Source organism: Entamoeba dispar, genomic scaffold, assembly GCF_000209125.1.
Source record: "Entamoeba dispar SAW760 scf_1105229462485 genomic scaffold, whole genome shotgun sequence".
Taxonomy (NCBI): domain Eukaryota; phylum Evosea; order Mastigamoebida; family Endamoebidae; genus Entamoeba; species Entamoeba dispar.
The window spans coordinates 22,156-37,936 of NW_001855216.1; the positions used below are offsets into that span (position 1 = coordinate 22,156).

A 15,781-nucleotide genomic window follows, 5' to 3' on the forward strand; every position below is an offset into this window, starting at 1 on the left:
CATGAAGAGAAGAAATATATCTGAAGATATTTAAGAGAAACTAGGGCTGAAATGGAAATTGAAAAGATGAAAGCTAATTGCAACTCAAATGATTTTGAGAAATTAACGATGGTTAAAAAGATTAGTAAATTAAATCAAGTATTTGAACAATACATAGACCCTATTGTCAAAAAAGATGGTGGAAATGTAGAAGTGTATGAAGTTAAGGATGGAGTAAATGGTGAAATTATCGTATATATTCAATATAGTGGTAAATGTGTTGGTTGTGCTGCTGCAAATGGAGCAACTAAAGAGAAGATTCAAACTATTTTAAGAGATACTCTTTCAAAGAAAATTATTGTAATTCCAGTTGATTTACCACATACCCATGATGATGATTTGATCGAACAATTAGAAAATGAAACAACCTTAAATATCAAAAAGAGAAAGATTAATCTTTAATTTAAATCCATTTTTTGAAATTTCTTTTAATATTTTGTCTTCATTTAATATCTGGTTTTGGAGATGAAGGAATTGAAACTGATTGAACAAGATTTTCTGATATATTACTTTCAGATGATAAATGTTGTTTTGAATAAACTGGAGTTGATACAGTCATATCGATTGAACTGTTTACTCTAGAATGAGCTGCTGCTTCTGCCATACTTTGTTTTGCTTCTTGAGCTAATCTCCATTTTTCTACACAACTCATTTGAGCTACACTTTTACCTCTTTCTGACCATTTTCTTGTTTGGGTTGTTCTTAATGATTGATATTTAATATCTAACATGTTTTTAGCAACTTCAGCTTTTTGTTTAGATGCTTCAATTGCTTTATCTTCAAAGACTTTCTTTCTTTCTACTGCTTTTTCGTAAGCTATTTCAAATATTTTAAACCAATCGTCTTTATCTGCTTTACTCCTTAATCCAATAAAAATATGACTCTTACCTGAAGTAATTTTTAAAGTAGTTTCTGCTGTAACTTCTTTTGTTTTGGGCATTTCTTCTTCTTTAACTTCTTCAATCTTCATATCAATTACATTAAAATGAGTTTTGTATGTAAATTTCTTACTTAATGTTTTAGATAACATAGCTTCTTTATATTGTGCAAATATGCATACATCAGAAAATAATAAACAATGACAAGGAACAAATTTCTTTTTAAATAATGCTAATACAATACCATCTTTTTGATAAATTCTACCTGGTTGTTGTAAATTAACGTCAGATGGTAAATCAGTTATTCTTTCACTCAATTCATTAACTTTATCAATGTATTCATGTTGTCTAGAAAATTCATTAACACTTATTGCTACTTGAGAAACAATATTAAATCCATTTGATAAGTCTTTAAAATCTGGATGATTTTGTGGTGTGTGTTTAAGAAGATCATTTAATAATAATTTATATCTTGGAATTCTTTGAATTGGTGTAATTAAGAATGATGTTAATTCAAAATTTTTATATTCATCAGGTGCATTATTTCTTATTTGTGAATAATAAAATTTGAAAAATTCATGACCACTTCCAAGTTCTTTTAATACTTTTAAAGCTTCTGGATAATTTTTACAATACTCTCCATAAATTTTTAAGAATGGGGCTAATTTAATAAAGAGTCCACCAATTTTGGATTCACTATTCCATTGAGAAATAACTTTTTGAAATGATTGAAGAAATTGTTCATTAACAGAAAGAATCATTTGAATATCACTAAATATTTTTTTATATTGGTCCATTGTAATTAATTGTTTTGTCATGACTGGTTCAGCAAATAATTTAACTATTAAATTTAGTTGTTGAACGTAACTTTCTTCCGTAGATAATAATTCTTGTGCAACATTAGTCCTATATGCATACAATTTATTCATTTTTCTAAATTCAAATTGTCTTGCTGCACGAGTAATAACTGTTGCAGCAAATTCTTTTTGTGCAATAGTCCCAGCTGTATGAATTTTTTCTAATACCTCTCCTTTAATTTTAAATCCTTCAAACCACCCTAATTTCTTTTCATCAAAGTTTACTAATTTAATACCATCTAAATCTTTTACTGCATATGCAGCTGTCTTTGGAACACCTGTTTTAATCATAAATGCAGAAGTTTGTTCTACAGTCCAATATCTATAATCCATAGAATATGCAAATTTTGGTGGTTTAAATAGATTCATTTTAATAACATTACCTGTCATTTTTAGTACTTCTGTTTGTCTTCTTTGTGCAGTGGATACTTCTTTTATTTTTGCTGCAATAATATTTCTTTGTTTAACTGTTAATTTTCCAACAATACATTTCCAGTCAATAAATTTTAAGTCTTCTACACATGTTGCTGCTACATCATCACTAGTAACTTCCATTAATACTTGGTCACACTCTTTTTGGTCTGGGAATAAGTCCATCATAAATTTAGTTAAGTCTAACAAAATGAGTAAAGGGTTAATAATTACTTTAGTCCCATAAAGATATTCAAACTATTTTCTGATTTGTTGTTTTCTGTTGTCATTACCTTCAACTACCTTTTTTTTTATGAATTTTTTTAAATCTTCAAAAAAACTTTTCTAGTTAAATTGTGTCAAGTGAATTTTTCTTATAGTAACTATATTATCCGTAATATTTCAGGATTTTTTCCTAATTCATCTTTTAATAATTACTATTCATTGCAGTTCTATAGTAGTTATAAAACTCATTATTTATAAGAATTATTAATTATAACCTTAAAAACAAAATAAAATAGTTTTCATGTTATTATTTTTGTTCTTATTAATATTAAATCGTTTTTCGTATTTTTTGATTCTTCCTCCATTCTATGTCTTTTTAACTCTTCTGCTATTATTATCTCTTCCCACTTCCTTTTTTATCACTTTTCTATTTTCTTCTATCACTAACTCTTCTTCTTTTATCATCTCTTTTCACCTTCTGTGTTCCTTTCAGTTTTTAGTCAATTCGTTTTTTTCTTTGAATTTAACTTCTCTCATATCTCATTTTAACTTCCATCTCTATAAATTATATCCGAATATCTTTTATAATTTCTTTGTGCAACCTTTTTGGTTCTATAGAAATTGTTCTTTTGTGAATCTTTGTTATCATTTTATTAATGTTTTTTGAACTTCCAAAATCTGTTAATTTACAATTAATTCCAATATTATCATCAAGTGTTATAACAAGAAAATTATCTGGTTTAATATCTCGATGTAGTATTCCATTTGAATGAAGATATTCTATTCATTTTGCTCCATCTATCATGAATTTGATTCTTATTTTATTTGGTACTTCTGTGTTTTTTATTTTATTAATTAAATCTTGTATTGATCCATATTTTGCATATTCTGTTACAATACATATTTTATTAGGAATAAATACTACTCCATAAAAATGAATAATAATTCACTTCGAAATTTATCTAACATCATTACTTCTTTCTCAAATTCTTTCATTTTATTTTCACTTTCTTTAATTTGTCTCATTTTCTTAATTGCTATAGATTTCCTCTAAATTCTCATATATTATATATACTGTTCTAATTTGATTTCATTTCTTTTAGTAATAAAAAACTCTCATTTGAAAATAAGAAATTAGAGAAAGTAAGTAAAGAAAAGAAGTTTGTAAGAGATATAACAAGAATGGCAAGATTTAATAAAAAAGAAATCAAAGAGATTAATGTATTGATAAACAAAAAATAAAAGAGAGAAAAGAAGAGTTGAATAAGAAATGATTCAAGTTTATGAAGATAATGAAAAATAAGAAAGATATTGAAAAGGAATTTATGAGAAAAGAAAAGATGAAATAAAGAATAAGAAGGAGTTCAGTTAATAGAATCAAGAAGTAAAGATTGAATTAGTTAAAAGGATAAAAGAAAAGGAGGGATTAGAACCAAAACAAATAAGAAGATAAAGATCATAAGAAGAGTAAAACCGAATTTTTTACCAATAGCAACATTTGTGTTATTAAATGATAATAAGAGATGAATGATGATGAGAAAGAATAAACTTCCAATAGAAAATTCTAATACATTTGGAGAAAAAGTAGAAGATATTGATAGAACAGGTTTAATTAAGTAAATAAATACTAACCAAGGGAATGAGGAAGAAATTAATAACATGAATATTGATTGAGAATAACCTTGAATAATAGCTAAATTACCACAATTCATTCTTCCAGCATTCCAAGCATTAATAAAATGTCTCATACCATTTCCAAGGATAGAAACAATACTAACAGCAAGAACATCAGAAGGTAAATTAAAAATTTTTTGAAGTCTGATAGATAATAAAATTTCAATAAAACCAAAAATTGATAAATAAGATAAAGATAATATAATACTAATTAAAGAACTTCCTTTAAATAATTTAAAAGGAATAGTTATCTTAAATAATTTAATAATTGGATAAAAAATATTAGATACAAAATCATTAAATAAACTTTCAGTAATTTGATTTTCACATAAAAGATCTTTACAAGTAATATCAATATTAAAAGAATTTGAAACAATTATTTTATTTAAAGATTCTACCCATTCTATTCTTCTTGAACTTCTAAAACCAAATTGTTTATGATCAATAGTATAAATATCAAATAATTTATTATCTAAATTATCAGAAATAATATAAATAATATCATTAATATTAATTGATATAAGTGGAGGAGAATGAGGAGATCTATCTTTTCTTATAATTAATTCATCAAAATATAAATCAGTCCAATGTTCAGACCATTGAGATGATGAATAAGAAACATTACTATAATCAGGTGATTTAAATAATTGTAATTCAGAATGTAATTTATTTGGAATACCATTATTTTCAATAATATTTAAAGGAGTTGTATTATTAAGAAATCCATTTGAAATAATAATTTCTTTTGATAATTTATTAGTTAAATAAATTGCAAGAATATAAAATAAATAAACACCAATTGATAACCAAAGAAGAATTTTACCAAATTTTAAATCATCTTGTGAATTAAGAGATTTTGCAAAGATATAATAAAATAAAATACTAATTAATAAAATTAATGCTTCACGAATAAAATTAATTTTTGCAATTTCAATAAAATCATGAGATAAAATTATTGATAATCCAGTCATTATTACTACACTTTCAAAAGAACTTCCTATAATAAGTGAAGTTGATGTAGTATAATATTTCATAAATATAAGTCCAAGAATTCCAATACATAATTCAGGTAAACAACTTCCAATTTGAATAATAAGAGGAGTAAAATAATTTGTTTTAAAGACATAATTACATAAAATAGAATATTTATTAAAAATTGGAATAATATATCTATCTACTAAATAATGTGTTCCTAAAATAATTATAATTAATGTTTTTCTTTCTTAAATATTAAATAAACAAACCATATCCACATTGAAAAATAATGTAAAAATATATAATAAATCCACCATATTTTTCAAATAATGAAATAGGAACTTCATTAAAAAGATCAAGCCATGTTTGTGAAATTTGTTGTGAAATCATTTAATCATTTTATTAGTTTTATTATTCTTTTTTATTCTTCTATTATTTCAATAAAAATTAACTCTTTATTATAATATAATGAAAAAACATCAATTCACCTCTTTAGATGATATTCCTGATTTTGATTTTGATAAAATAATAAATCAAAATGAAGAATATAATGATACTAAACAACCAAAATATACTCCAAAAATTATTGAAAAAGTACAAAAAAGAAAAGAATTTTTAGAAAGAACAAGAAATAAAAGAAATGAAAGAATTTTAAATGAAGAAGAAAAGAAAGGAATTTATTCAGGAAAATCAATTCGTTTTGAAAGTAAAAGTTATAAAGATTTTAAAGATTTAGAAAAAATACCAATACAACAACAATTACAATTACCTGATATGAATGAATTTTATAGAAATATTCTTATAAAACAAAATACAATAATAAAAGATAAATTATTACCAGAATTTCAAATAAATAAAATACAAGAAAAAAAAATTAAAACAAAAGAAGAATATGAAAGAAAAAAAGAAATTTTTAAGAAACAATATCAAATTGCTATTAATGAAAGAGAAAAACAAGAAATAAAAGATATAAATCAATTAAAAGAATTATCAAAATCTAAAGTTAGTAAAAAAGATATTGAAAATGCAAAACAAAGATATTTAATTAGAAAACAAATTAAAGAAAAAGAAAAATAAATTAAATAATAAATTAAAATTTAATTTTTAATTAAAGGTTTTATAAAATGTTTTAAATTAGTTTTAAGTGTTGGACTTAAAAATTGATCAATTTGATCAATAATATGTGATTTTTTAATTGGAATAAATGGATAAATTTTAGTATAAAATTCATTTAATAATTGAATAATAAAATTATATTGTTCCATACTTTGAACCATTCCTTTTCTTTCATTTCTTATTGATAAAACCATTTCTGCAACAAGTTTTTTTATTTCATATTCATTTAATGATTCTTTTATATTATTAATTTTTTTTTCTAATTCAATATCAATTAATTTATTATTATTATATTTATTTAAATATAATTCTCCTCCTCCTTTTAATATTGAATAAAAATGATGTTCATAAATTCTAAGTAATATTATAAATGTACCACTTCTTCCTAATCCTGCAGAACAATGAATAATTGGTGGTCCATTTAATTTAATTCCTTTTATTTTTCCTCTACAAACTAAACTAATTAAAAGCATATCAGTAATTTGTTTAATATTACTAGGTACTCCAAAATCAGGCCATCCTGTATAATGAATATGAATAATACTTCTTTTACTTTTTTCTATTTGATTTTCAATAATTATTTCTCTAATTTGTGTTTCCATTCTTTTAATTGTTTGTAAATCATTATAAAGAATAGATCCTACTTTAATATTAAATTTTCCATATTTTTGTTCTATTCCATTTTCTGAAAAATATCTTGTAGCTTTAATTCTATTTTTTTCTTCATATTTTGTTAACATAATAATAATTGGTGTTTCTTGTTCCCAAATCATATCATAAAAATCTTCTATAGTTGTTGTTAATGGTGCTTGACATGAAATATATCTTCCTCCAAAAATATAATTAGCATTAATATAATTTCCTGATTTTAATGGAACAATACTTTTATTATTTGCTAATACATTTTTATATCTATTTTTTGTTAAATTACATCCTTCACAAGATAAACTAAATTCTTCATCATTAACAATTTTAGTATGTTGATTAACCCAATCAAATGAATATTCTTCTACATAATTACATGACTTTTCAATAGACATATTTATTTCTTTTTTTTTTTTACTTAATATCATTTTTAAGTTCTTTTTCATATTATATAAAAAACCATATTTTTTTTTTATTGTTTTACATATTGTTTATTCATAAAACCATAATATTTTATAAAAATTTTTTCTTTAATTTATTGTTTTTCTTAATACATTTTTTTTTTGTTTTACTTATAAAGTAAATAAATTTGATGCATTAGTATAATATGTGCTCATTTTACAATCTGTTTTACTACTTTTTTGAATTTCTTTAATTATCTTCATTCTTTTAAAAATTCTAAATTATGTTAATAATTATAATTTACATTATTTTTAAAATATTAAAAAACAAACAAATTTTGATCCATTGAATATTCTATTGCTAAAACTGTTTCTTTAATAAAAGAAATTATTACTTCTGATTCTACAACCATATTATCAATAAGAGGTCCTGTTAAATTTTTAAGAATAGAATCAATAATATGAACAACAATTAAATTTCCTTTAGGAATTAATTGAATAATAATTTCTGCATTAATACATTTTGGTTTATATTGATTAATATCTTTTCCCCAAATAATAATTAATTTACTTTCTGTAGTTTCTTTTTCAATTTGAAGTGTTTTAAAAATTCCAAGAGAAGATTTATTATTTTTATCTACTAAAGTATTATATAAAGCTTTATAAGATGGATCTTCTTCATTTCCAAAAATTCTTAAAGGAATTAATTGATTCATTCCATTAAAATCTATTTCTTTAATCATTTCATTAATTTTTGATGTTATATTAATAGAATTAATAATAATTTCATTATTTTTTGGATATTGTAAAAATGAATTAAGAATATATCCATACCATTTTTTTATTTCAGACTTTTCTTTATTTTCTGTAAGAATTATTGTTTGTGTATTTTTTTGAATTTCATTCATATATTTTTGTACATTATTAAAATTTTTTTCATTTAAATTAATTTGTTGTTCATGATTATTAATTGGTTCTTTCCATTCTAATTCTTCTAATTGTTTTTTATTTAATTTTTTTGATAAAATACTCTCTTTTATACTAGTTTTTTCTTTAAATTCATTATATTCTTCAATCTCTATTTTAGGTTGTTTTATTTTTATTTCTTCTTTTTGTATTTCTTTTATTTCCCATGGTTTTACTAAAAATCTCCATGATCCTGTTGGATCTCTAATTCCAATTTCAGTTATTTCTCCACCTTGTTGTGGTGTAATACTAATAATTGATGTTCTATTTCCCCACCATGTAGTTTCTTTACTTAAACTATTAATATTTTCACTTAATCTTTCATGACCCATTGATTTAAATAATAAAGATGCAATAATTTCTATTAATTCATTTAATTCTCCCATATCTATATTAATTATTTTATTAATTAATTCTATTAATTCTATGTTTAATTTTAATGAAAACATTATATTTGATTGAATAATTTCAATAATAGCAAATAAAATTATCTTTTTTTGTTCATTTTCTTTTTTTTCTTCAAGTATTATTTTAATTAAAAATGAACAAATATATTCTAAATACCATGGTGTAATTCCACCAAGTTGTCTTGTAATAAATATAATAACTTTTAATGATTCATTATTAAGAATTTTTTGTTCTTTAATAAATTGAAGTATAATATCTAATAATATTTTATAATTTTTTTCATTTTTATGTTTTCTTTCATTTAATACAATAGTTACTCCAATACTCCATAATACTATATTTTTTATTTGAGTTGTTATAAAATTATTTAAAAATGTTTGATAACATAAACTAATATATTTAATATATTCAAAATTTTTATTTTTATAATAATGTTGTTCTTCATAAATTGAAATAGATAAAAGTAATTTTAATGTTTGAAATTCAATTTCTTCTGAATAATTATTATTTTGATATTTTATCATATTTTCTAATAATGGTTGAATTAATTCTTCAAGTGGAAGATCATATAAAAATATTTTATTAATTGTAGGAAATATTGAAATACATATTTGATTATTAAATTTTAATATTGATTGAATAATTATTGAATAAACTTCATAAATACTTTTTTCATATCTTATTGGTCTAATAATTATTTCATTTAATCCATTTATTGCTGTTTTTATTGTATTTTCATATTTTTGTTCATTAAGAATTGAAATAAAAATTGGTGCAAATTCTTCATGAATATTAATTGGTCCTTTTTTTTCTGTTATTTCTTCTGCATAAATTAAATATTCCATTACTTTTTTAATTGTTATTGTCCATTCTGTTAATGCTTCATTTTGACAAATTGCAATTCCATTACATGCTATTTGAATTAATTCTTTCCAAAAAAATAATAAATCATTTTGATTCATATTTTCTAATTGAAATATTATTAATTTATTATCATTTATTTCATTTTTATCTTTATTTATTTTTTTTTCATTAATTTCTTTAAAATTAATTTTATAATATAAATTTATAATCATTTGAGTTACTGCTAAAAAGATTTTTCTTATTTCTTTATAAAATATTTTAATTGGATAAAGTGCAATCATTTTTTGAAGAAATATATCCCATTCTTTTTTATCTCTCATAAATAAAATCCATAATGATAATGAACTAATTGCAAAATCTGCTGCTTTTGTTAATTGTAATTCAAAACTTCCAAATGTACTTCTTCTTATTTTTTGTGTTGATTCAACAAATTCTGTTCTCCACATAACACTTCTTGAAATAAAACAAATTAATTTTTTTAATTCATAATTAATTGTACTTGATCTTTCTATAAATAAATTATATATTCTTTTAATTTCTGTAATAATTGACATTACATTATTTTGATTTCCATCTTTTAAATTAATTAACATTATTTCTATTCCTTTAATTAATTTTTTTTGAAATTCTTTTAATTTATTTGGTTCAATTGAAATAATATTTTCATTATTTGGATCTCCTTTTTTTCCAACATAAATTGCTAAATCTGGTGAATATGGTCCTATAATATAATGTTCTATAAGTTTTTTATATGCTGTAATATTAATTACAAATTTTTCTGTTGTTTGATCTCCTGAAAGTACTTTATAACAAATTTCTTCTATTACTTTTTCTAAATATTCAATCATATTTTTATATCTAGTAAGATATACAATATTTGAAAATTTAAATTCATTAAGAACTTTTAAAATTTCTTCATGTGCAATATCATCAACATGTGTATTTTCTGTTTTTTGAACATATAAAATTTCAATAATTTTTCTAAATAATGGAAATACTGATATAAGTGTTTCATCATTTCTTATTATTTTTGTTAAAAATAATTCTAAAAATCTTGTAGATAATTCATATCTACTATTTCCATTATTATCTTTAATTATACTTTCTTCTTTATTTTTTATTGATTCTAAATCAAGACAATTAAAAAAATAATTACTCCATTCTTCTGCTTTTAATGCCATTGATATAATTCCTTTAACTAATCCTTCAAATGCAATAATTCTTATTTTTGTTTCTGTTGTTATACAAAGATATGTTTTCCATACATCAAAATATTTTTGTTCTGTAATTTGTTTAAATGCCATTTTACCAAATATTTCTACTGTTACTGAAAAACTTCTTAATAAAACTTCTTGTTCAATATCTTTTGGTTTTTTTGATTTTGAAATTTTTTCTGATGCTTCACTAAGTATTTTATAATACATAGGACTATTTTGTTTTACAAAATTTAATTCACTTTCATTAAATTCTCCTTCTTTTGAAATAAATTGTAAAAACATTTTTAATCTATTAGAATAACTTTCTTTACTATCAAACATTTTACTATTAATTAAATGTTGAGAACTATTCATACTCCTTTTATTCTATTTCTTTTTCTTTTTAAAGTTCATTCTTTTTGAAGTTCTTTATTAACTTATTAATAATAAACATTTTTTCTTCTTTATTTATTATAAACTTAAAAAAACATAAAAATCTCTCTTCTTATCAATGGAAAAGAAAAATGATATTAAATTTATAATGGGAGAAGTTAAAAAAGAAGGTGAAAATATAATGTCAAATGAAATTATCCCAAGATATTATAATTGTTGTATGTGCTGTCATTCACAATTAGATAATCCAAGAAATTATTGTGTTTTTTGTTTAAGTAAAAGAGTTGCAGAAAGAGGACAAAAAATAAATAAACAAAAAGAAGAAATAATAAAAATAAGAAACCATAATCATGAAATAGAAAAATTATTAAATGAAAAACTTTGTTCAATGAATAAAGAAACAAATATTATTGCTAATACAAATGTATTATTTAATCAAATTCAACAAAATGAAATGGCAATTTCAGTTATTGAAGTTAAAGAAAAAGATGGAATTAGAAAAGCTATTGAACATATAAAAAAAATTAATAAATGTCTTATTGGAATGAAAAAAGCTATTGAACATACAATTTCATTAGAGTTTGTAAATATATTTAAAATTAATAAAAATATTATAATATATACATATATATATTAATCAATATTTAGGAAAGAATATAATAAGATAAAACAAGAAACAAATGGACTTATTCAACTTCAAACATTTTTAAAAGAACAAATTATTATTAAAAAAAAACAACAAATAAAACGAATTAATGAAATAATGATGATTGAAATAATAAAAGAAGAAAAAAATATAAAAAAAGAAGAAGAAAAAATAGAAAGACCAATTGAAGGAGAAAAAAAATTATATAAAATAGTTAATTTTAATATTAAATCTAAATCTAAAATATTTACAACAATTAAAACAGGAAATTTATTTATTAATTATTTATATTTATTATTAAAAGAATATTCATATATTATGGAAATTCCTTGTACACTTATAATAATTAGTAAAGGAAATGAAATACCAATTAGTATTATTAGAAAATCTAATTTAAATAAAAATGGATTAAATGATAAAATAACAATACCATCAGTAAATTTAACATTTTCACATCAAATATTTAAAATATTTTATGATGAATTTAAACAACTTTATTGTATTCAATATAAAACACCAATTGAAGTAGAAGGAGAAAATTATGTTGAAAAGATTATTAAATTATTACAATATTTTAAATCATTTTAAAAAGATAAATAAATAATTCAAAGATTTAAAAGAGAAATAAATATATATTATATATATATATATTTTTTTTTAATACAAAAATAAATTAAATAAACTTGAAAAAAATTAAAATAATGAATAATGATAAAATAAAACTTCAAGCAAAATTTGAGAGTCATGCACAAGAAATAATTACTGAAGAAATATTTTATCAACATAAAAATCAATTATTTATTATTGGTGAAAATGGAAAACCTGTATTTTCAAGATATGGTGATGAAACAAGAATGTCAACATTATTAGGAGCATTTTCAGCATTAATTTCATTAACAATAGAAGAAGGTAAAGAAATTGAAATTGAAGGTGATACTAAACGAATATTTATTGATATTCGTGGACCATTTATTTTTATTAGTATGAATAATAAAGATAAAAATATTTCACAAATTAGAAGATATCATGAATTTATTGAACAACTTATTTATCTTTATATTCCATTAGATATTTTTGAAAAAAATTTAGAAAAAAATCAAGCTTTTGATTGTAGACAATTAATTTATACAAAAGCAAAAGAAATTAAAATGGGAATATATCAATTTAATACATGGATAGGTGGGATGATTGGTAAAATTGAAATTGAATATTGTTGTATTAGAGAAATTATTGGAAATAATATTAGTAATATTGTTACTGAAGGAAATATTGGAATTAAAAATAATATTATTATGGTTTTATTATATAATGGAAAAAAAATAATTAGTTGTAATGGAAAAAAAGGATTTTCATTAACACCAAATGATATGAATGGAATTATTAGTTATGGTAATGAAAATGATGGTGATGGTGAAGTTGGAATGCCAGAATTAAGTAAATCTGGAAAATTAAAAATTTGGACTATTAATATTGGAATATTAAAAATGTCTGTAATTTATCAAACTGATGATTATTTTCTTGAAGTTAAAATTATTACAGAAAATATTAATCAAGAAATAGATCATTATTATAAAACATTAATTGCATCATTCAATAATCCTCCTGTTCCTGATTTATATATAAATCATTTTTTATTATTTTATACTTTTATTGGTGATAAATTTATTTATTCATCTCCTTTAAATGATTTATATAAAGATAGAAAACAAGAAAAAAGAATTAAATCTTTATGTACTAAATTATATTATGAACATAAAGAATTTAATATTAATGAATTAATTTCTTCAAAAAGATTTTTTAAAACTTGTGCATTTACTACTGATCTTGAAACAGTTGCTTTTAAACAAACTCAGAATGGTTTATTAATTGGAATCTTTAACTTTATTGTTGATATCCCTTCTTCTATTGATTATCTAAATCAACTTGATAAATGGTTTAACTATGACAATATTACTTATACTCAATATCATTTATCTTAAAATCTTTTCTTTCTTTTTCTTTGTTTTCTTTATTCTTTTTGAATATTTATCAGTGATATTAAATTATTAAAACAATCATATCCTCATAATATAAAACATAAATAGAATCTTTTCATTCTTTTTCAAACAAAAGTCTTATTTAAAAAAATGAGTAATCATAAATAATACTGAATTAGATGGAGGTTATTATATTTATTGAGAAATAATATCTAAAATAAGTAAATGAAATACATCAAAATAAGAACTTTCCAAATAATATATAAATTCCACAAAAAATAGTTAAACAATTAAATAAGATAAAAACAAATAATCAAAATCGAATAAAGAAATGAATAAAACCATTCATTCTAAACTAAATGATTATTTAAAAAAAAAGAATTTATCATTTTAAATCAAAAAATGTTATATTAAATCAATAATCCATATTAATTACTGTATACTACTATTCATATCAAATGAATTACAGTATAAATTAAAAAGTTAAAAATATATTTGATTAGAATTTTGAATAATGAACAAAGAAACAACCATTTATTAGAGTTTTAAATGTTTATAATAAATATACCAATTATTGGTGATCAAATCATTCAAAATTTATTTGTTATAATAAAGATAACACAGAAATAGTAGAAGATGATGAGAATGGTATAATAAAAGAAATGAAGTATTTAGAAATACATTAATTTAACTTAAAACAATATTTTTTGTGTATTTTATTCATCACTGGATACTCTGACAATCAATTAGTTATTAAAATCAAAGAATATTTTCAAATAATGAAAGAAGAAACAGAATCACAAAACTTCACCCTGTCTTAAAAGGATTTCCATCTCTAATAAAATCGAAATAAAATATCAAGCTACTGATTGTTTTGATAAAAAAACATCTAAAATAATTGAGAGTTATGAAAATATATGATTTCAAAGATTACTTAATATTAATAAGAGATATTGAATATAAATACAATATATAACAAATATTTGTGATTAGATCATTATTAAATACTGAAATTTGCTCATATTAAACAATAATTATCTCATTAATATAAGACATCATTAGATGTTATGATAAGAAAGACTCTGAATTTCAATATGAAATTCATTCTCTCTTTATTTTATTATTATAGTTTATTTCAATGAGAATGGTAGTTATAAGAATCAATGAAATACTCTATTAATGAAATAAATGGAGAATAATCACAAATACAATTATATTCATATTTATTTATTGATAATAAAATAGATCATCTTGTTAATAAAATACAGAATTAATTAAAATCATCAAGTCAATATTAAATTAATACCTAATAAAATAAACATTGTCATTTGATCAAAATTACTATAGCTGTTATTATATAGGATTCTTTGATCGTTATTGTTAAACAATCAACATTTGATTGTTGTCAACTATTAAAAATGATTGTATAAACATATTCAACACTGATGACAACATCAAAACTAATTAATTATTATATAAACGTAAAAAATTGAATTGATATAACAATGAAATATAAAGAAGTATCAAGAACAATTTTAAATATTAAGGATACTTTTCTATATTTTATAGATATATTCATGTCCAATTATTTAGTATTTTGAATGGTAATAAAATGAAGTATTCAATTGGTTATTAAATGAAAATGAATAAACAATTCAGTACAATAAATAAAAAGAAATATATGAATAATAACTCTTATTAATTCACAGCAAATACCCAAAGAAAGATTTATTTATTGTCACCAATGATATGATGCAAAACTAATTCTTTAATAAAATTTGTGAAATTCTTTTAAATGTTTCTGATAAATTATGTTCTAACATTGTACTTTAATTAAAGAAGAACCGAGAATGGGTCTCACCTAATCTAAGTAAAATCTTCTTTTTCATCTGGACCAATTGTTCCTGTTTCTTTTAGGAACTGTTTATTTCCTTTCAAATAGACCAAGAATTCCCAACTCATATCTTTCACTTTATGATTAATTCTTAAGTTAACAAGAGATGATAGCAAGTGAATAGAACAAGTGTAGTAGCAGATACATCAGGTCTTGTAAGTATATAACGGTCTTATAAATCAGGACCATAACCTTCAACAAAAACATTTGCATCAGT

General features: G+C 21.0%; 9 protein-coding genes across 9 annotated transcripts in view, besides 42 other annotated features; 5 read left to right on the forward strand and 4 right to left on the reverse strand.

The window, feature by feature from the left end:
* Positions 1–34, forward strand: part of EDI_167560 (iron-sulfur cluster assembly enzyme ISCU, mitochondrial precursor, putative) — a gene marked incomplete at both ends in the record, with an annotated part of 489 nt that extends 455 nt beyond the window's left edge. Inside the window, one exon of the mRNA XM_001733436.1 lies at positions 1–34. This exon is cut by the window's left edge and continues 455 nt beyond it. Within this exon, the coding sequence (XP_001733488.1) occupies positions 1–34 (34 nt within the window).
* A 74-nt stretch (positions 35–108) lies between these two features.
* Positions 109–441, forward strand: EDI_167670 (uncharacterized protein; the record flags this gene model as incomplete). The annotated part of the gene is made up of 1 exon (XM_001739842.1): positions 109–441. The coding sequence occupies one exon, from the start codon at positions 109–111 to the stop codon at positions 439–441; it is 333 nt and encodes a 110-aa protein (XP_001739894.1).
* Positions 442–481: 40 nt separating this feature from the next.
* Positions 482–2,374, reverse strand: EDI_167680 (Rho guanine nucleotide exchange factor, putative; the record flags this gene model as incomplete). The annotated part of the gene is made up of 1 exon (XM_001739843.1): positions 482–2,374. One exon carries the CDS (start codon positions 2,372–2,374, stop codon positions 482–484), a length of 1,893 nt encoding a protein of 630 aa, XP_001739895.1.
* A 283-nt stretch (positions 2,375–2,657) lies between these two features.
* Positions 2,658–2,744: a sequence feature (AT_rich).
* A 3-nt stretch (positions 2,745–2,747) lies between these two features.
* Positions 2,748–2,929: a microsatellite.
* A 320-nt stretch (positions 2,930–3,249) lies between these two features.
* Positions 3,250–3,271: a sequence feature (AT_rich).
* A 539-nt stretch (positions 3,272–3,810) lies between these two features.
* Positions 3,811–5,449, reverse strand: EDI_167690 (uncharacterized protein; the record flags this gene model as incomplete). The annotated part of the gene is made up of 2 exons (XM_001739844.1): positions 3,811–5,276; positions 5,329–5,449. 2 exons carry the CDS (start codon positions 5,447–5,449, stop codon positions 3,811–3,813), a joined length of 1,587 nt encoding a protein of 528 aa, XP_001739896.1.
* Positions 4,533–4,600: a sequence feature (AT_rich).
* Positions 4,815–4,877: a sequence feature (AT_rich).
* Positions 4,949–4,984: a sequence feature (AT_rich).
* Positions 5,187–5,242: a sequence feature (AT_rich).
* Positions 5,278–5,323: a sequence feature (AT_rich).
* Positions 5,342–5,369: a sequence feature (AT_rich).
* Positions 5,448–5,529: a sequence feature (AT_rich).
* EDI_167700 (uncharacterized protein) lies at positions 5,528–6,136 on the forward strand (the record flags this gene model as incomplete). Its single annotated transcript, XM_001739845.1, has 1 exon — positions 5,528–6,136. One exon carries the CDS (start codon positions 5,528–5,530, stop codon positions 6,134–6,136), a length of 609 nt encoding a protein of 202 aa, XP_001739897.1.
* Positions 5,650–5,735: a microsatellite.
* Positions 5,861–5,969: a microsatellite.
* Positions 6,003–6,156: a microsatellite.
* Positions 6,157–7,215, reverse strand: EDI_167710 (protein-tyrosine phosphatase, putative; the record flags this gene model as incomplete). Its single annotated transcript, XM_001739846.1, has 1 exon — positions 6,157–7,215. The coding sequence occupies one exon, from the start codon at positions 7,213–7,215 to the stop codon at positions 6,157–6,159; it is 1,059 nt and encodes a 352-aa protein (XP_001739898.1).
* Positions 6,268–6,317: a sequence feature (AT_rich).
* Positions 6,382–6,476: a microsatellite.
* Positions 7,214–7,411: a sequence feature (AT_rich).
* On the reverse strand, positions 7,393–11,030 carry EDI_167720 (uncharacterized protein; the record flags this gene model as incomplete). The annotated part of the gene is made up of 2 exons (XM_001739847.1): positions 7,393–7,498; positions 7,555–11,030. The coding sequence occupies 2 exons, from the start codon at positions 11,028–11,030 to the stop codon at positions 7,393–7,395; spliced, it is 3,582 nt and encodes a 1,193-aa protein (XP_001739899.1).
* Positions 7,488–7,549: a sequence feature (AT_rich).
* Positions 7,982–8,019: a sequence feature (AT_rich).
* Positions 8,142–8,173: a sequence feature (AT_rich).
* Positions 8,200–8,350: a microsatellite.
* Positions 8,577–8,730: a sequence feature (AT_rich).
* Positions 8,780–8,884: a sequence feature (AT_rich).
* Positions 8,951–9,028: a sequence feature (AT_rich).
* Positions 9,162–9,243: a sequence feature (AT_rich).
* Positions 9,544–9,652: a microsatellite.
* Positions 9,575–9,639: a microsatellite.
* Positions 9,917–9,997: a sequence feature (AT_rich).
* Positions 10,035–10,101: a sequence feature (AT_rich).
* Positions 11,031–11,083: 53 nt separating the features above from the next.
* Positions 11,084–11,152: a sequence feature (AT_rich).
* A 14-nt stretch (positions 11,153–11,166) lies between these two features.
* Positions 11,167–12,282, forward strand: EDI_167730 (uncharacterized protein; the record flags this gene model as incomplete). The annotated part of the gene is made up of 2 exons (XM_001739848.1): positions 11,167–11,627; positions 11,697–12,282. 2 exons carry the CDS (start codon positions 11,167–11,169, stop codon positions 12,280–12,282), a joined length of 1,047 nt encoding a protein of 348 aa, XP_001739900.1.
* Positions 11,348–11,455: a microsatellite.
* Positions 11,561–11,581: a sequence feature (AT_rich).
* Positions 11,633–11,695: a sequence feature (AT_rich).
* Positions 11,776–11,895: a microsatellite.
* Positions 11,896–12,014: a sequence feature (AT_rich).
* Positions 12,247–12,274: a sequence feature (AT_rich).
* Positions 12,280–12,415: a microsatellite.
* On the forward strand, positions 12,396–13,673 carry EDI_167740 (protein SAND, putative; the record flags this gene model as incomplete). The annotated part of the gene is made up of 1 exon (XM_001739849.1): positions 12,396–13,673. One exon carries the CDS (start codon positions 12,396–12,398, stop codon positions 13,671–13,673), a length of 1,278 nt encoding a protein of 425 aa, XP_001739901.1.
* Positions 12,968–13,020: a sequence feature (AT_rich).
* Positions 13,306–13,346: a sequence feature (AT_rich).
* Positions 13,674–13,885: 212 nt separating the features above from the next.
* Positions 13,886–14,010: a microsatellite.
* A 22-nt stretch (positions 14,011–14,032) lies between these two features.
* Positions 14,033–14,086: a sequence feature (AT_rich).
* A 53-nt stretch (positions 14,087–14,139) lies between these two features.
* Positions 14,140–14,167: a sequence feature (AT_rich).
* Positions 14,168–14,879: 712 nt separating this feature from the next.
* Positions 14,880–14,914: a sequence feature (AT_rich).
* Between the last annotated feature and the right edge of the window lie 867 nt (positions 14,915–15,781).